At 59.3% G+C, this 18,849-nt stretch overlaps 5 protein-coding genes across 5 annotated transcripts; 4 read left to right on the top strand and 1 right to left on the bottom strand.

The window, feature by feature from the left end:
• The first annotated feature begins 1,171 nt into the window (after nt 1-1,171).
• Nucleotides 1,172-3,104, top strand: THITE_2107356 (uncharacterized protein). The gene is made up of 2 exons (XM_003649064.1): nt 1,172-1,901; nt 1,955-3,104. Exons 1-2 carry the CDS (start codon nt 1,316-1,318, stop codon nt 2,875-2,877), a joined length of 1,509 nt encoding a protein of 502 aa, XP_003649112.1. The 5' UTR covers nt 1,172-1,315; the 3' UTR covers nt 2,878-3,104.
• Nucleotides 3,105-4,275: 1,171 nt separating this feature from the next.
• On the bottom strand, nt 4,276-6,282 carry THITE_2027909 (uncharacterized protein; the record flags this gene model as incomplete). The annotated part of the gene is made up of 2 exons (XM_003649063.1): nt 4,276-5,715; nt 5,800-6,282. Coding segments are annotated over 2 exons (1,923 nt in total), but the record flags the coding sequence as incomplete, so codon positions are not given.
• Nucleotides 6,283-6,851: 569 nt separating this feature from the next.
• On the top strand, nt 6,852-8,087 carry THITE_2039222 (uncharacterized protein; the record flags this gene model as incomplete). Its single annotated transcript, XM_003649062.1, has 1 exon — nt 6,852-8,087. One exon carries the CDS (start codon nt 6,852-6,854, stop codon nt 8,085-8,087), a length of 1,236 nt encoding a protein of 411 aa, XP_003649110.1.
• Nucleotides 8,088-10,699: 2,612 nt separating this feature from the next.
• THITE_57956 (uncharacterized protein) lies at nt 10,700-14,684 on the top strand. Its single transcript, XM_003649061.1, has 6 exons — nt 10,700-11,437; nt 11,512-11,639; nt 11,697-11,761; nt 11,848-12,171; nt 12,227-13,463; nt 13,522-14,684. The coding sequence occupies exons 1-6, from the start codon at nt 11,237-11,239 to the stop codon at nt 14,405-14,407; spliced, it is 2,841 nt and encodes a 946-aa protein (XP_003649109.1). The 5' UTR covers nt 10,700-11,236; the 3' UTR covers nt 14,408-14,684.
• Nucleotides 14,685-14,999: 315 nt separating this feature from the next.
• On the top strand, nt 15,000-18,212 carry THITE_2107345 (uncharacterized protein). The gene is made up of 2 exons (XM_003649060.1): nt 15,000-17,241; nt 17,317-18,212. The coding sequence occupies exons 1-2, from the start codon at nt 15,312-15,314 to the stop codon at nt 18,111-18,113; spliced, it is 2,727 nt and encodes a 908-aa protein (XP_003649108.1). The 5' UTR covers nt 15,000-15,311; the 3' UTR covers nt 18,114-18,212.
• The last annotated feature ends 637 nt before the right edge of the window (nt 18,213-18,849 follow it).

The following is an 18,849-nucleotide window of genomic DNA, read 5'->3' as shown; positions in this document are numbered from 1 at the left end:
TCTGTCTTGTGAAACATCTCAGGGTTCATTGAAGGGTCCGAGGCCGTTCGCCGCTGTGGCAGTCAAGAACGCACACTAAAGTAGGTCGTTAGCGATTGCGGGGTTGCTGGAACTCGGCTCGGCCAGGGAACGGCAACTACCTATTTGACGAACAGACGGAAGCTCGTGCATCACGTTAGCAGTAAACCATTGCAGGCGCCACAAGGCCGTGTTGCGTGTTGCGTAGTGTAACCTGGATATGGGCAGCAAATATGCCCGTGCTGTATCCATCGTGGTCCCAGCGGTTGCTTGAGATATTCTCCAATACTCCTGTGTAATGGTATTTACCTTGATAGTACACTGGTGTATGTTGATCTAGTGTTGTGGTACTCTGGGTATCCAGCTGCGTAACGGCCGGAAGGCTGCGATCTGTTCGAGAGAAGTGTCATCCGTTTTCCGTGCTAGTGTATCCCAGGTTTGCAGTGGGGTCTCGTGTTTTCCTTGGCATAACAGGCAATCGGCCAGACAGTGGGGGGCCTGCTCACCCACATCCCAGTGCGCTCGTGAGCCTCAGCCAATGGGGCCGCCGGCTGCCCGCATTACCGCATTGGGTGGAGGAAATCGATTGGCCAATGGTGGACAGCGTTGCTCGACGAAAAGCCGATGCCCAACGAAGCGAGATTGCCAGCGCAGGCTCAGGCCTGAATGTCCACGAGTCCTGCGGAGCTCGCTGTTACTGCGAAAGGCACTGGCCGGCATTTAAATTAAAACACGTCTCGAGCAGCTGGCCAGGACCGGAGGTTGCTGGGTTCGGGGGGCTACACGACTAGTATACTCATTATTCACGCAACGGTCCGTTTGCACGTGTTCCTTATTTTTTTCTCCTTTCCCCTCTTTTCCCTCCCCTTCCTGTCCTCTCCAGGTTGCCAAGCGGCGTGCAGAGGCGGGCTTAAGTCTCTAGCACCGCGGACTCGATGTGGACCGGGCGCGACGACAGGATCCGGTATCTGCAGGTCGAGGTCGGCTGTTCTTGTTCTCTTTTGGGTTGACAGGAACGGGCGGCGGTGCAGGTTCAGGTTTCCGGTTTTCTGCCACAAGACCGAACGGGCGAGACGATGGGATGACTGCGACCATGACGAGCCGATCGCTCTGCATCACGCCGCACAGCCATCTTCGAGTTTACGAGCCGTCAGCTGGGCTACCAAATACGGGGAGGATCGGGCTGTGAGCCCGCGATTCGTTGCCCTCCATCGCCGACCACCCCGGACCGCTCGTTTTTCTTTTTTTCCCACGGCAGCTCTTGCCCACGTTCGTTTCCACAGCCACGTCAAGCGCCATGACTAACCAAGGCGGCGAAGCCAGCGGGTCTTCACTCTTTCAGGCCCGCAGCACCCGCCACGACGACAACCACGAACTCAACCACAACCACAATCACCTGCATCAACACCAGCACCAGCACCACCACCTCCATCCCCACCAACGCCGTCGTTTGTTACACCACGTCGAGGCCGACAGCGCCTCACCACACATTCGTTCACCATCAGACGAGAAGACGCTGCATAACCGCGAAGCCGTTGTCATCGTGCAGACCGTGTCCGTCATCAACTACATCGATGCTTCCGGTGTCGTCACCAGCGTCGAGACCGTTCGCTCCCCCGATCCCGTGCCGGTTGCACAGACAACGCTAGATCTCCCGGCCGTTGTCACGGCCGGTCTTTCCGTTCTCGGCAACCTCGTGCCCAGCGTGTCTCTCTCCGGCTTGCTCCCCGGTCCTAGCGATGGCGCGCCATCGGCCACGTCCTCCGTCCAGTCGGAGACGGCTTCGTCTTCTCTGTCCGCGTCCTCGATGACGCTGACGTCCGCTCCTTTGAGCAGCTCGTCTGTCTTTCCCACGCTAACCACCGGGCTGTTCAACTCCTCCAGTGCGTCCGCCCGATTCGGTCCCCCGTTGCGTAGACGCTGACGATCTCAGTAGCACGAATTTCGTCGCTCTCTGGCAACCAAACGTCGCTACTTTTCTCGAACTCCACACGGACTTCGTCCTCTCATTCCACCTTCGCTTCTACTACGACCGCGAGCAGCAGTTCTCGGTTGACTTCTACAACGGTGTTCGATCTGCCCACGGCTGCGGCTGGTGGAGCTGGGGCCGGCGCAGACAGCGGTGCCGCGGCTCCTTCTGCAACCTCGGCTTCTGCGCAACCGACTTCGGGGACTCCCTCAGGCCTCACTCCCGAAACGCGAAACGCCGTTGTTGGAGGTGTCGTCGGCAGTGTTGCGGGCCTGGCGCTCATTGCCTTGATATTCCTGTATTTGCTCAAATGGAAGAAACAGCGAGGCCAGGGCATCATGTTGCTGGGCGACAGTAACAGCTCCGCGCGGGGTGGGGGCGTTTCGTCCCCGGATCCAGCGATGCCCCGAAGTGGAACGGGCATGGCGGAGCGATCAGGCCCGTTTGCGATACCGTCTGCCCTCGCCAAGTTGACCGGAGGCAGACGAGCCATCGACGCACCGCCGGGGCCTCCCGTGCAAGAGAAAGGATTCTACAGGGTGTCCGGCAGGAAGCTTATATCAGTTCTTGAATCCGGCGGAGACGGCTATACAGACCCACACGATAGCGTCGGCAGCGCCACATCCTATTACCGAGACTCGCAGTCGTTCGTGGACGGCTCCAAACGGCCCCCGCTGCAGCTGGGATCCCCGATGCGGCCCGTTAGCGGCGTGCCCATCTTCCGCGACGGACCCCAGCGGACTCCGGTTCACGAAGAAGGACCTCGGCCCGGCGGTCCCCAATCCTCGGCGTCTCCTGGCTCATTACCGCTCGCGGATGCGCCTGGCCGCAGCTTTGCATCGCGAGACAGCCCGCGCGGTTCGGGATCGCGGTTCACCGAGCACGCCTGACAGATGGTTGAGCCAACCAGTCGATTATAATGCCTTGTATATCCCGCCACTGTTTATTCTCTAATGTCTGGAACAAGGGCTTCAGCATGGGAAGCGGGCTAACCTATAGGGCTCGCCAGGTTATGGGTAATATTAACCCCCCATACCGCTGAAATTTTTTTTGTTTTATTTTTTTATCTTTTTGGGCATTATTCCCGTTTATCTTTTGGGTACATGCCAGATCGTCCCTCCCATATGGCTACGGGACATCCATAGATGTAGACGCGGGACTTGACTGGCAGTGATTTGGATATGTTTGGCTATACTCATTGGTGCGTCGCCAGCCTGCCTTGGTGTGGGCGGGATCTGTTGCCTCTGGAGGGTACGCGTGTCTAAGGTTGTTTTGTTCTATTTCGTTTTGGGATTCTCTGTACATATTTGCTCAAGAGCGAGTAAGGATATGGAACATATGTCATGGGACGTGTGCAGAAGCGTCGTCCTCGGCTGGAAATGTCGTCTTCCTCGCCTCCGATGCCCCCTCGTCATGTCTGGCTTTGCAAACTGGAATCCGGCAGTCGGCAGCGTCTCATTGAAACCCGGCCTGCCCAGCAGTCTGCCGGGCAAGATGTTTCCCCCTTCATCGGAACATTCACAGAGGCCAGGATGAACTGTCCAGTGGAAAACCGGCCGCTGGAACGACGTCGTCCACGAAGAACCGTCAAGATCTGGCTCTTTCCTTCACACACATCCCGCTCTATGGGAATGCGACATGTTATTTGGGATCTGGGCCAACTAGTCTCCGTTCTGGCCGACGCCCTGGTGCATGTCGATGGACATAGCTGCAAGACTAGCTGCCCTCAACTTGCGCAGCCCTGGATGGGCGACAGGTCAGAGCAGACTGGCCGAGAGTTTTTTCTAGATTAAGACCTTCAGCATCAGCTTCTACGACATCAACAAGAGGAGTGGGCCAGATTGGCGCCTCGGAATCACCCCGCTATCGCTACTCGCTTGGCAAATGGGTATTTGCCTCGCTGGGCCACAAAGACAATTCCAGCCTCATGACTCGAGCACTAGAGACACCTTGAGCACTTGAGGAGCTGTAGCTCCGGTATCGACTGACGTTTCCCGTCAAAGGATAAGCATGTCCATGTCGACCAGGTCGTCCCAGTCCAGCCAACCTGCCAGCGACTCATCCACGGCATATATATCGGGCTCCCAGTCGGTGGCCGGAGTCCCAGTTAACACGTCTGGCCCCCCGACCAGAGACGCCTGCGGCTCGTTATCTAGCCTCGGTAGCGTCCCTTCCTGGCTGGCAACGATGTAGTTCATCGCGGACGCCCCCTTCTCCATCTCGCTCTCGCCTTGCGGAACAACCAACTCCCATTCGCTCCCTGTCACTGGCGCCGCCAACGGCCGGTGCTCCATCTGCATCTGCCGCCGCCGATGGACTCCCGCCCTCTCTGCCAGCTCGTCCAGGCGGCGCCACATGTCCTGCCCCTTTGATCCGTCAGGGAGGCCGTCCAACAGCTCCCGGGCCAGCCCCCAAGCGCGTTCCGAGACGGGCGTCCACGAGGGCATCCGGCACAGTTGGGCAAAGACGGACCCGACGACCCGCCACGGAAAGCTCCCCTGGAGCTGCCACCGCCACGAATGCCAGGCCGGGTTGGAGCACAGATCGCGTGTCGTTTCTAGGACGGACACGGATGCGGCGAAGAACCGGCTGTGTATTAGTAGAGACTCGGGGTTGAGATCTGGCTGCCCGACCTGGCGGCGGAGTAGATGCTGTCTGCAGATCTCTGCTTCTATCTTGGCGAAGAACAGACCCGTGATTGCGGAGAGGAACGAGCTGTATGCGGCCCCGGCGCCAGTAGTTGTGGGCTCCGACAGGAAAGTGCCTTCGATCTCCCCCCTCGCGCCGAGCACTCTCTGCAGTTGCGACTCCAGCGGTTGGTCACGGCTGCGGCGGAGGAGGGTGCGCAGCCGCCAAATGTGGCATCGGATGATGGACAATGTAGACTGTGTCACCCCTCGTTTTCCCGCCACGGCTTCGGTACGTGCAGCAGGGATATCGGCAGCGAGTGCTTGGTCGTCCGCGTTGCTCGGTATGCGGGTTGTGAATGAGTCTTCTGATATAGTGAGGCCAGTGTCAAGCATGCCGGAAGCCTGGCCCCGTGAGTCCAGGAAGACGATGTGCCACCAGAGCCGGCGCCGAGTCTCGACCGCAACGTCGGTGAGAGCCGGCGAGTCCGGTGATGTTCCGTCGAGCGGATCCTTGTGCAGTCCTGCGGAGGTCGCCAGTTTCACGAGAACACCGGCGAGATTGAACGCGAGCTGGGCTTCCCCGATGTGTGGGAGTATGAATAGATAGATGGCCAGGGCTTGGACGACGGTCACGTCCCTTGTTGTTGCAAACCGCGCCAGGCCGAGTGCTCGCTCCGTCCCCAGCCGCAAGCGAGTCACCAGCTCGCCCCTCGAGACTCTGAAGCCGTCTGACACCTCATCTGCGTCAAGCGAAGCAACGGCCGTGAGACAGACGGCAAACAGAAGCGCCTCGGTGCCGGCACCATGGCCATGGTAGCTGAGCTTGCCCTTGGCCAGAGCAATGATGGCTTCTACGCTCGGCACATGGAGGATTTTGATGAATGGATCAACCCTGTCCACGTATGTCTTCCACAGAAAGGGCACCTGGGATGGTAGTGGGTAGAGATCCTCGTCCTGGGTAGCCGTGGCGCATGGCGTGCCAAAGACATATCCATGGCAGTGAGCGGCCACGGGGACGTCCTCGGGGTATCTGTGTTGAATGGCTGCCGGTTCAGACACATTTGAGCCGTCTTGGATTGCCTGAAATATGTGTTCAACCTGGCCCTCTTATCAGCGATGAGCTCTCCAGACCGCGGAACCAAGGGGGGAGAAGGAGGGGGGGTGGGGGGGGGGGGCATCCACCTCTTCACAAAAGACAGACCAGAAGCCCGTATCCAGGCGCGGCCCTGACCCATGATCCACCACAAGCCTCCCGAAATTCTCATACATCTCCTCGGTGCCCGTCAAGGACATCCTACCCGCAGAGGCCGACGTCAACGCCGGTTCAGACGAGCGGCCCGACGACCCCACTGCCGACAATACTTGCTGGACCCCGGACCCGGGGGCTCGGCCCGCGTCCTCGAGCTGGCCGGAGAGCTCGGCGACGAGGTCTTCTAGCCGTCGTAGACGACCAAGTAGCTCTGCCTGGCGCTGTGCCTGCGACGGCCTGTTGTTACTTGCAGAGGACTCTCTGCTCCGGCGCGGGAGGCGGCCTGTAACTGGGAAGTGGCATTCGATCGCGTTACGCACGCAGTTGGCGCAGGGGTCGCGACGGTCGCACTTGACCTTGCGGCGGCGACAGGTAACACAGCTCCATACCTTGAGGTCGCCATCGGCATCGGGCGCTTGACTATGTGAAGAGGCCATGGCGGCCTCGGGAGGATGGAGAGTCGGACCTGAGGAATGCTGGCGTCTGCTGGCTTCAGACGAGGAATTGCTGGGCAGTCCAACCTTTGGGCGAAAGACCACTGCGCCAGTAGGACCCGTTGAAGACACTCTGCAGGGGCCGGAGTTTTCAGCCGGAGCGAATCGGTGCGGAGATCCGCCGGAGTGCCGGTCAGGGGTCCAGGGGTTGTGGGGCTGACCTCGGACACGGAGCTCGGCCTTGGACCCCTGTCCCTCTAGCTCCGGCCTACTGCAGGGAGCTATGACCGAACCCCCGGTCCGGAAGCCGGCCGCAGTTGTCAAGCGAGACCGGGCCGAGACGGGAGAAGACAAAAGACAACAGAGGTCGCTGATGGGAAGGGTCTCTTGCAAAGAGTTAAAAAAGGTGCTACCACCTGCCAAACGTTCGTCTCATAAGCTCGGTAGGGTAATTTCTGAACCTCCAAGAGCTGGCAAGACGGTTTTAAGCCATGCTACATTGAGTGCTGACCATGGGGATCTAAGACAGGTTGCAGCTTGATACGCCACCCATGACACAGACGGTCGTCATCCTGGGCGCCGGATGGGCTGGCCTGCCCCTTGCCCACAAACTGCTCAAGTACACGCGCCCCAAGACCGATCTTAAGGTCGTCCTCGTCACACCCAACAGCAACTTCTTCTGGAACGTTGCCGCCACTCGCGGTCTCATCCCCGGCGAAATTCCCGACGGCAAGCTCTTCCTGCCCATTGCGCCGGGCTTCAACCGCTATCCCGCGGGCGCTTTTGAGCTAGTCCTTGGGCGGGCCGAGGGGATTGACGAGACCGCCAACACCGTCAGAGTCATCACCAACGCTGGCGCAGCGCAGGACATCACATACAACCAGCTGGTCATAGCTACGGGCTCGAGAATCAGCAGCGGCCTCCCGCTGAAGCCTATTGGCAGCGATCAGCAAACCCTCGACGCCTGGCACGCCCTACAGCAGCGCGTGGGCGAGGCACGGTCCATCGTTGTCGCTGGCGCGGGGCCAACAGGGGTCGAGGTCGCCGGCGAGCTGGCCGCTAAATACGGACGGACCAAATCCATCACACTCATCGCCAGCGGCAGCAAGCCCCTCGTTAGCAATGCACAAGATGAAGCGAGCGGCAGCGGCGGCGGCAAGCTCAACCCCTCCGTCCTCGCCGCCGTCGACAGCGATTTGCAGCAACTCGGCGTGAGGCTCATCCGCAACGCGCGCGTCATCAAGGAGGAGCGGCATCAGGACGCGGAACAAGCCCCAGCGACGACCGCCGGTCCGCACCCGCCGCGCCAGACGCACAAGCTGATCCTGTCGGACGGGTCCGTGCTCGAGGCGGACTGCTACCTGCCGCTGTTCGGCGTGGAGGTCAACACGTCGTTCGTGCCCGCGCACCTGCTCGACGAGCGCGGCAACGTGCGGCAGGACGCGAGCCTCCGCGCCGCGGGCAGCCGGAACGGCAACATCTGGGCGCTGGGCGACGTCGGCGACACCGAGCCCAAACAGCTCACGGTGACCGACGCGCAGGTCATCCACGTCGCGGCCGCGCTGGACGTGGTGCTCGCGGGCAAAGAGGGTGCGCCGGTGCCGGTGTACACGCCTGAAAAGAAGACCATGCTGTTCCTGGCGCTAGGGAGGAAGTTCGCGACAGGCCAGATCGGCGGATGGAAGCTCTGGCGCTTTCTGGTCGCCTGGGTCAAGGGGCGGAAGCTGTTCGTCGACACGGCCGAGGCATACGTGGGCGGGACCCGGCTGAGGCATGCGGCCATGTAAGTGCCTAATAACCTGTTCTTTTGCTGCCATGTATGAGGCTGGGAGGAAGTCCATATGGGTGAAATAGCTTCGAAGGGTATGCTCGACCATGAAGAAATAGGACTCCCTGTGTCCTGTGTGTTTCATTTATTGGTCGCCCTCGGGCTGTGACGAACGACGCAAGATGAGGAAACGATGCAGGAAGCCTGATTTTAGTATACAATGATTACGCAGAGAAGGAAAGAGGAGATACGAGGGTGGTAAAGAAAATAACTAAGGTAGTCCAAGACTAGGGGTTTGGAGCCCGCTTCGCGGGCTCGTAGGTTTTTTGTCTGCATTTTTACATCACATGACTTGCTTACTGTTACTACTGGCTACCTGCATTACCTGCGTACTGCCTGGCCCACAGCTTGCCTCCCAGCCTACGGCTCCCACAGTTGCCGACCTACCTACGTTGTGCCTGCGTTCTACCCCCGGTGCCCGAGTTGTCGCCCCAGTGCCCACGGTATGCCCCCGGTGCCCGCAGTATGCCCCCGGTGCCCACGGTATGCCCCCGGTGCCCGCGTTGTGGCCCCGGTGCCTACAATACGCCCCCGGTGGCCGTGTTCTACCCCCGGTGCCTACGGCATGCCCCCGGTGCCTGCGTTATACCCCCGGTGCCCACGTTGTGGCCCTGGTGCCCGCGTTGTGCCCACGGCATGCCCCCGGTGCCCGCGTTGTGGCCCCGGTGCCTGTGTTGTGCCCCCGGTGCCCACGGCATGGCCTCGGTGCCCGCGTTCTACCCCCGGTGCCCGCGTTGTGGCCCCGGTGCCCGCGGCATGCCCCCGGTGCCCACGTTGTAGCCCCGGTGCCGCCCGCGGTATGCCCTGCGTACGGCTGGCCTGGGTGCCCACCTGCGTACGGCTGCCCCAGATGCCCACCTGCCTACGGCTGGCCCAGTTGCCCGGGCTCCTGCGTACGGCTCCCCCGGTTCCATGGTGCGAGCGCGTAGCCCACGATGTAGGCGCGTAGAGAAAAGGAGGAAAAAGGAAAACAAAACAACGGGGAAAGGAAATGACGATTAGCCGTAAGCCAATGGAAGGGGAAAGAAAAATCGCTAACAGTCATGTACCCTGCACCTGTTATTTGTTAACGGCCTAGAAGGTGGAGTGTAATAACAATTAGTTAAGGAAGACCCCTGTTTTACAGCCAAAAGGACCATCGTAGTAACCGGAAAAATCTGGGCAGTTGTGTAGTATATATATTAGATGGCTTCCAAAGAAAACACTAACGGAGAAGCAGTACCTGTCGATAGTGAGCGCATCTCCAGAGTAGCTCCCCACGGTCATTGAAGCAGCGGCCGGGCCGACAGGATGCTCGCGGTGAGTCAGCTTGAGGGTTGGTCTGGCCACGGCGGTAAGGAGGCAGCCTGCGATGTGGAAACAGAAACAATGGGCTTTTTTGGATGGGTCGGATTTAATGGGAATTTGTCATTCACGATGACGGCGTCCAAGCGGTTGGCCAAGATTGGCCATCCCGATTGGTTCGTTTCAAGATTGTCTCAGCTCCGCCGGAACCCCTGTCAAAGTTGGCCGAGCTCGACCGTTGAATGACGACCCGGAAAGCCGTCCTCGACACGTGCGGTGGTGATCGTCCGCGAGATCTGGGCTCCTGGCGAGAGGAAGGAAGCTTTGCGGAACGTTGTAGAATCTGTTGGGACTGAAGCGGTCAACTACCTAGGTAGGTAGGTAGGTAGGAATGCGATGCTTCTCATCCTCCTCGTAGGAGCCGCATTGCGCACTGCGGCAGGGCTGCGCATGCATTAGGGCCTCCACACCTAGTCAGGTGACGGCGCAACCTCGAGCATCCCGACACGGGGGTGAGCTGACCATGAACCCTTGAGACGGGAGTTCGTGATGATGCACCCTCCCCTTGAGAGTGTGAGATGTCTCTGGTGATGCAAGCGGCGGCCCCTGCCGCTACCCAATACTGTGGAAGCGTCTTGGCTGTTCCAAACACCTGAGGCCTGGGCCCAGCACGGGGCCAGCCCCGGGGCTGATATGCTGTGCTACTGCCTCCCAAGTCATCAAAAGAAGATGGATGCAACCGTCCCATAGGTGCCCCGGAAACTTGAGAAGAAAGCGCTTACCGTGCTGGCGCAGTAACTATGTATCGCGACGGATGGAAATTCAGGAGCGCTGCTCAGTCGTCTCTGGACTCCCTTTTCTTTTCTTTTTCTTCCTACTCTTGCCAAGAGTTCGGTTGTTGTGTGGTCTATGGTGTTGGGTGTGCGTTCAGCGCAGCTTACCAAGCACTTTGAAGTGTTCTCCAGGGAACAGCACCCTGAATTTCGGATGCCGTCCGTGCGCCCGGCGCTAGTTAGCTATCCCGAGTCCTTCGCCCACTGGAATATGCTATTCCGGAAGGTAGCTGAGTGGGCGGCTTGGCTTGATCGTCAACTGCCACAGTTAGTGGGGTGAGGTGGGCGCCATACAAGAGGAAGGGGACTGGCACTGTGCCGATGTACACTACCTATTCCGTACGTTCCAGGTTGCCCTGTTACGGCTTTCATGACCTCTCATCTTCCTTCTCGCCCTCTTCGTCTCCCTCACCTTCTTGGCAGATTGCCTGTTTGCAAATTATCTGATATATGTGAACCATCAGATTGCGGTATACCTGCTCGCCACAAACCACAAGGCGCGACGCTGCACGCCATTTCGAGATCCCGCATCAGTCCTCCTTGCCACCTGCATCTCGGCTGTGCCTTCGCCTGACCCCACACTAAGAACGACCAGCGGCCAGGCCAGGCAATCAAAAGATCACCGGCTTATTCCCACAGCTGCGCTACTGCCGGCCGCAATTCGGACGTCTTCTCTTCTGGCAACATGGGGCGGCGATAACTGCACAGGAGAAGTCCATCCCCAGTGCTGCCCGTCCGAGTTGCTCAGCCCCCAAGTTCCGGCAGTTCCGGTGCGTCCCGTTCCTGGGACTGGACGGTAATAATAGCATACGCAGAGTCGGCGGCTACACTGCCTGCCCTGCGAACGAACTCCCCGCGGTCGCGAACATCGATCGCTTGCCCATTGCTACCAGCAAGGCCTGCGGCTCCGTCGATCGACCTCCGAACTTGGCGATCACCACCGTAATCGATTCTTAGTGTGCCGACCGCCTCGAAGGCGACTCTTTTTACCATGGACCCTATGCATTCGGGCTTTCAGATGCCCATCCCGCCGCCCCCGTTGATGAACCAGCCGCCCCAGATCTTTGGTGGTTACAACGAACATGGACTTCCGATCCCGCAATTACCCCCCGACCTCCTCGCCGCACAGATGTTTGGCGATCATGGGCTGCTGGAAGATACGAACGAAGCCAAGAGACGGAGGATCGCGAGGGTAAGTTGGGGCGGCGACAGCTCTGGCGCGATCGAAGACGAGGCGGCAGGGTGCTGACCATAAGCTCTCCCCAGGCATGCGACATGTGCAGGAAGAAGAAGATCAAATGCGATGGCAAGCTCCCGGCCTGCACACATTGTACCAACTACAAAACGGAGTGCGTCTTTACGCAAGTTGAGAAGAAACGGAATCCTCCCAAGGGGTGAGTGCTCTCCCGTTTCTGTTTGGCGGCATCTCCATTGACGAAGTTGGGCAAAAGGGCCAAGTATATCGAAGGACTCGAAAACCGGTTGGGGCGCATGGAACACCTGTTGAGGCTATCAGGTACGCCGCTCGCCCCGCCATCCTGACTGGCCCCCCAGTGCGCCATGTCTCTTGAGACACGCGGCTCACTAACCGTTTTGCCGTAGGCTTGCTCAGCGAAGACGACGACGGCGCTACTGATCTCGGGACGCTGGAGAAGAAGCTTGCGGAAAAGCACCAGCAGTCAAGGCAGGCTTCCCAGGCTGCCTCCGACCCTACGTCACCGTCGCACCCGGCGTCAGGTCCGGATGCCAGTGGCTCGACCCCTCACAGCTCGCTAGCAACCCCAGAGCCTGCCAAGGATGGCGAGAAGAGGAGGTCTGCCACGCCCGAGAAAGAGCATCAGGATGACGAGCAAGAAGAGGTTGCCGAACTCTCCGAGATGATGTGCTCCCTAGTTACCAACAACTATGGCGAGACGCGGTATATCGGTGAGTCAAGATGACTCGCAGTCTCATTGTTCTCCTGCGCTGACACATGTCGAAGGCTCGTCGTCTGGCTTCTCCATCTTCTCTCCGAAAGGGATACAGTGGGTCAACGAGAAGATGGGGGATACGTCGTTCCAGCAAATGATCTCGGACGTCTCCATCGACGACCACAAGTGGACTGCTTGGAAGCCTGATGTCTTCGGCGATCTCTTCCGCCGTACCATCTTCAGGGAGCTGCCCCCAAAGCCCGAGGCGCTGTCGCTGCTCGTGGACTACTTCGAGAACTTCAACTGCATGTTTCCCCTTTTTCATCAGCCGACCTTCATGCATCTAGTGGAGAGGCAGTACTCGAACGATCCCTATACCGGATCCGGGTGGTGGGCCAGTCTGAACGTTGCCCTGGCCATTGCCCACCGTCTGCGGGTGATGAGCAACCTTGTACCACAAGAGGAGGACGAGAAGGCTTGGGGTTACATGAAGAATGCGATGGCGGTCTTCTCCGAGTTGACAATGCGCAACACCGACCTGCTCAGCGTGCAGGGCTTGCTGGGCATGGCTTTGTTCCTACAGGGAACCCCGAATCCTCAGCCATCCTCCCTGCTCATAGCCACGGCAATCCGGTTGTCGCATAGCATCGGTCTCCACAAGCGCGGGACCGGCTTCAACCTGAACCCGATTGAGATCGAGCAGCGCAAGAGGGTGTTTTGGATCGCGTACATGCTGGACAAGGATTTGTGCCTTCGATCCGGCAGGCCACCCGCCCAGGACGACGACGACATGAACGTGGAGCTTCCCGATGCCGACCCTGCGGACGGCATCGGCAATATTCCGTTGGCCGATGGGAAAGGCAAGATGAACCTGTTTAGGGTCATGTGCGAACTAGCCATTGTCGAGAGCAAGGTGTACAAGAGGCTGTACTCGACAAAAGCGACCAAACAATCGGATGGCGAACTGCTGAACACGATCGGCGAGCTAGACAAGGAGCTAGAAGACTGGAAGGATCGTATCCCCATCGATTTCCGCCCCGAACACGAGATCAAGGCGTCTCACACTCCGCTCATCCTCCACATCGTCATGTTGCATTTCAACTACTACAACTGCCTCACCACTATCCACCGGATGTCCATCCATCACGGCTACTGGACCAGCCGTCTCTCCAACTACGCTATTCAGGGGCGCAACACCAGACCACTGAATCCGCGCATCTTCTCGTCGGCGGCACTGTGCACGTCCGCTGCTCGTGCCTCAATATCTCTGCTTAAGTACATACCGCAAGGCGATTTCTCCTGTGTCTGGTGAGTCTACGTTAAAAACCCATCTTTGTGATTTGCCGGTGATTCTGACCCCGTACAGGATGGTCTTGTATTTCCCCGTCTCGGCCCTCGTCACATTGTTCGGCAACATCCTGCAGAATCCCCTTGACCCAAGGGCACGCTCCGATACGAAGCTCATGAATGTAGTCGTCACTTTCTTGTCCATGCTCGGCGAAGAGGCAGAAACAGGCGGTGTCCACCGCATGCTGGGTGTCTGCTCCGAGTTTGAGCGGATTGCCAAGGTTGTGGTCGAGAAGGCAGAGAAGGAGCATGCATCACGGCGGAAACGGAAGAATCAGGAGCAGTCGTCGACCAAAGCAACGACAAATTCTAACTCCAACGCGACCACCACCACTGCCACCGCGACTACCGCGGCCCAGTCGCCATCCTTCAACCCGAACCCGATTCCGCCGACATCGCGCCCCACCACCGCGAGCTCGACTACTCCTCAACCAACCGGAATGCACGCGGCGAGCAACGACGGCCACCTCTCCCCACCCCTCAATGACCGCCGCTCGCCGCAATACGTGAACGGCAACTACAGCCCCATGACAGGCACCATGAGCCAGTCCCCGTCCCCGGGCCACCCACCAACGGGCTGGCACAACGATTTCACCCCAGACAGCTCCGACTACAATGCCTATGCGGACATGGGCGCGTTTGGGCCCATGGGCGCCATAAACGCAGCGGGTATTGGCGCCGGCGAACTGGCAAGTCCACCGCTTCCCGCCGGCGGAGGCGCAGACTTCTTCCAGCAGCCGATGTTGCCGCAGGATCTGTTCAGCTTGCCGATGACGCTCGACTGGGACTGGGCCGAGATGAGCGGCGGCGCATACCCTAGCGTGGAGAATGGGAATTACGGAAGTGTGGACACGGGTATGGGGGGCCAAGGGGCTGGCGGGCAGCAGTCCTCCCAGGGGAGGTAGCATGGTTGGTGAGGGGGAGGGAAGCGGGTTGTGACGGTTTTGGTGTCAGCGAGTGCCTGAATTGTACTTGGTACGTCGGCCGCTCGGATTCGTGTCGCGGGATCGTTTCCTGGATGTATAATGGCCGTGGAAGCACGCTTATCGGAGTCGGATTGTTGGCGGAGATTTCTTTCTCTTCCTCCGGTGGCGGGACGTGGACGAAGTTTGGGTACGTTTTGGGTACGTTGTTGCAAAGGGTTTGAGTTAGTCGGAATTCTCATCTCCTTTTGTTTCTCGCATATACTAGGCTTCCTCCAGGTAGATACTGTTTCTCATCCGGAATCACCATCTTCAGAACGGTTGTTGCAAGGACGAGCACTTGTGCTGTGCAGGACGAGGCTAGTTCACTGCCTGATTCAGTGGCGGACAGAAGCGAAGCGCTCAAGTCACACTAACCCTAACCCTCCATAACACTGGGGGCGGATAGAAACCAACGGTATTAGTCATCCGATTGTTGCTCGCCACGTGACCAGTCTACGCTACTCTAACCACTTGGGGTTAGTCAAGTGGCCGACCTCCCGCCCCTGCTGGGCGTCATCCAGTGGGCTGCCTTGAACGGCTTTGGATTTTCCGACTCGGCCGTTTCGGACACGGCGACAAGACGCACACATCTACGGTCAACATCGCCATTGTTCGTTGGCGGCTACACGGCCATCGCCCGGGTGAATGGGAGCAGGGCAACGAGCCCAAGGAAGCTAGAGTGGTTGGCCGCGGAGATTCGGCGAGCGTTCCGTGTTCCGTTCGAGACATCGATCCCAGTCGGATCTCGCCCGTCGCCTGCCACTGTCCCCCGTCGGCAGTTGCTTCGCTTCGCAGCGCACGTCACCTCACCACCTCGCCGTCGCCTCCTCCCGCCGCTGCGACCATGTTTCGCACTTCAGCACGCCAGCTGGCGCGCTGCTCAAGGCTCCCTCTAACTCCAAGAATATTAGCACGGCCCGCCCTCCGCGCCGTCCGCTACCCGCAGAGCACGCCCGCTGCAGCAGCACTCGCGCGCCCACGATTTCAGTCTACCAATTCGCCGAGACCCGAGGACGAAAACGACAGTAGGAATCAGGCTCCAAGGCAACCGGATGGTGGCGACGACGGGAGCAAGGCGGCGGCGCCCAAGGGCCGGGAGCCACCGCCGGGCTGGGTCCGCCTGAACGACGAGGAATATGAGGATCTCATGTCCTTCTTAAAGGTCCTGCCGCCACACCAAAGGGCTGAAATGGAAGAGATATTTAAGGAAGTGAAGGAAATTGGCGTCCCGGTCGAGCTCAGGGATATCCTGCGCTCCAAGTTGGACGGGAAGCTCAGCATGAAGCACGCTCTGAAGATACCCGGGATAGCCTTCAAGATGGCGTCGGAACTAAGCACCCCTACCGAATTCCGGCAGGACAAGACGCCGGACTTCACTTCAAACCGGCCGGGCGAGCAGAAGCACACCGGCTCCAGTTCAAAGAAGGGGCAGGGAGCCGAAGGGGAGCAAGGACGGCCGCGGCCGCAGCCGCAGCAGCAAAAGCAACAGCAACAGCAGCACCAGCACCAACAGCAGTACCAGTCGGGCCAGAGAGGGCAGAACAAGCAGAAGGGAACCCCGCCGCCACCCCGGCGTTTTGATCCGGCCGATTTTTGGACCTGGTTTGTCGCCGCTATCCTGGCCTACCCCTTCTACTCCATGTTCTTCTCCGCCGAGAGCGCTCGCGAAATTACCTGGCAGGAGCTGCGCACGAAGTTTCTGGATAAGGGCCTAGTCCAGAAGCTTATTGTCGACAAGGACCGGGTCCGGGTCGAGCTCAACCGTGATGCCGTTCGGAGCATTTATCCCGATTCCCAAGCGGTTGGGACCAACTACTATTTCTCGATCGGTTCTATCGACGCCTTTGAGAGGAGACTAGACGAGGCACAGCAGGAGCTCGGGATTCCGCCCTCGCAGAGGATACCGGTTAGCTATGCCCGCGAGGGCATCGCCACCAATCTGCTGATGGCATTCGGACCGACCATCTTGCTGGTCGGTCTGCTTCTCTGGGTCTCGCGTAGGGCCAGCGGCATAGGTGCCGGTTCGAGCGGCATGTTTGGTTTCGGAAAGAGCAAGGCCAAGATGTTCAACCACGACTCGGCCGTCAAGGTCAAGTTTTCCGACGTGGCCGGCATGGACGAGGCCAAGACCGAGATCATGGAGTTCGTCAGCTTCCTCAGGACGCCCGAGCGCTTCCAAAGGTTAGGCGCCAAGATACCCCGCGGTGCCATCCTCTCCGGCCCGCCCGGTACCGGTAAGACGCTGCTCGCCAAGGCGACGGCCGGCGAGTCCCAGGTGCCCTTCTTCAGCGTCAGCGGCTCCGAGTTTGTCGAGATGTTCGTCGGTGTCGGCGCGTCTCGCGTCCGGGATCTCTTTGCCACTGCGCGTAAGAACGCCCCGTGCATCATCTTCATCGACGAGATCGACGCAATCGGCAAGTCTCGTTCCGAGGGTGGTGGTTTCCGCGGCGGTGGCAATGATGAGCGGGAGGCTACTCTCAACCAGATCCTGACGGAGATGGACGGGTTCAACACTTCTGAGCAGGTGGTGGTGCTTGCCGGCACCAACAGGCCCGACATTCTGGACCAGGCTCTGATGCGGCCCGGCCGGTTCGACAGGCACATCCACATCGACAGGCCGACCATGAAGGGCCGACAGGACATCTTCAAGGTGCACCTGCAGAAGATCCTGACAAAGGAGGACATGGAATACCTGACGGGTCGACTCGCTGCTCTGACGCCCGGCTTCGCCGGCGCTGACATCGCCAACGCGGTTAACGAAGCCGCGCTCATTGGTACGTGATAGATCTACTCGTCCTTCCTGCCCTCAACGTACTGTCTCGAACCAAAAAATACTAACGATCCACAAGCTGCCAGAGCCAACGCGTCCAGCGTTGAGATGATTCACTTTGAGCAGGCGATCGAGCGCGTAATCGGTGGCCTCGAGCGCAAGTCGCTGGTGCTCAGCCCCGAGGAGAAGCGGACGGTCGCGTACCACGAGGCCGGGCACGCCATCTGCGGCTGGTTCTTCCGGTGGGCGGACCCGCTGCTGAAGGTGTCCATCATCCCGCGCGGGCAGGGGGCGCTCGGGTACGCGCAGTACCTACCGTCGAGCGACGCTTACCTGATGACGACCAACCAGCTGATGGACCGCATGGCCATGACGCTGGGCGGGCGCGTGTCGGAGGAGCTGCACTTCCCGACCGTCACGACGGGCGCGAGCGACGACTTCAAGAAGGTCACGCGCATGGCCACGACCATGGTGACGCAGTGGGGCATGTCGGAGAAGCTGGGCCCGCTGCACTTTGAGAACGACCAGAACCAGCTGCACAAGCCGTTCGCCGAGTCGACGGCGCAGGCCATCGACGCCGAGGTGCGCCGCATCGTCGACGAGGCGTACAAGCAGTGCAAGGACCTGCTGATCTCCAAGAAGAAGGAGATCGGCCTCGTTGCCGAGGAGCTGCTGCGGAAGGAGGTGCTGACCCGCGACGACCTCGTGCGGCTGCTGGGCCCCCGCCAGTGGCCCGAGAAGGAGGAGTTCTCCAAGTTCTTTGACGGCCGGAACGGGCAGAAGAGCGCGCCGCCGCCGTTCCCGACCGAGAACACCGACTCGCCGAACGAGCCGCAACCGGCGTTGTTTGAGGAGAAGCCCGAGGCCGAGAGGTGAAAAAGGGGATCAGGTGGGGGGTAGGAGGCCGAGTGCAAGGATACGGGGAACGGGACGGCCAAAATTGTGGCGGAAGGGGAAAGGGGGTGTCGTGCTTGCGATCGGCCGCCTACATGCGTATATGGTATATGCGTCCGTCATGGTCTGCCCCCCTCCACCACTTACTACTAGTACTACTCAACTCGCATGTCTGTGTATCATAGGTATGGCGCATGCAGCAGAGGAGGAAAGAAGGCGAAGTGTGCAAGGCTGCCAGAAAGAAGGGTCTTCTTTTTTGTTGGGTTTCCCCTTCTCATGGATTGAGCCCTTGTCTGTTTCCCGATGGAGGCAAGCGAGGCGGAAAGACGAGGCATGGATAGAATACTGCTTCCTCCCTTGCGCATTATTGTATGTACGATACAGGCCAATGTTAACTTCCCTTTGTGTATGTATGCAATGCAAATTCCAGATCGATGTCTACTTTTTCTTTTCTTTTCTTTGCACATGCCTGCCGGGCGTCGCTGGGCTGACTGACTGACACTTTCACGGTGTTTGCGGGAAATCGGGACCATCCGATGGTTTGGGCTGGTTCGGCGCCTCCGGGCCGGTACCGGCCCGTTGTTGGGTCGCACCTATTGTTTACTGGTTGACGGAATCTGCATGAGACTTCAACAGAAAATTGTGTGTCAACTCAATCCTCGATCCTGTGAATTCGTGGGCTCGTCGGATGGCGTCCTGCCACGAGCAACTGTACCTC

Source organism: Thermothielavioides terrestris, chromosome 1 (genome assembly GCF_000226115.1).
Source record: "Thermothielavioides terrestris NRRL 8126 chromosome 1, complete sequence".
In the NCBI taxonomy this organism is placed as follows: domain Eukaryota; kingdom Fungi; phylum Ascomycota; class Sordariomycetes; order Sordariales; family Chaetomiaceae; genus Thermothielavioides; species Thermothielavioides terrestris.
Note: the sequence above shows the minus strand (reverse complement) of the source record. Positions and strands in the feature narration are given on the sequence as shown.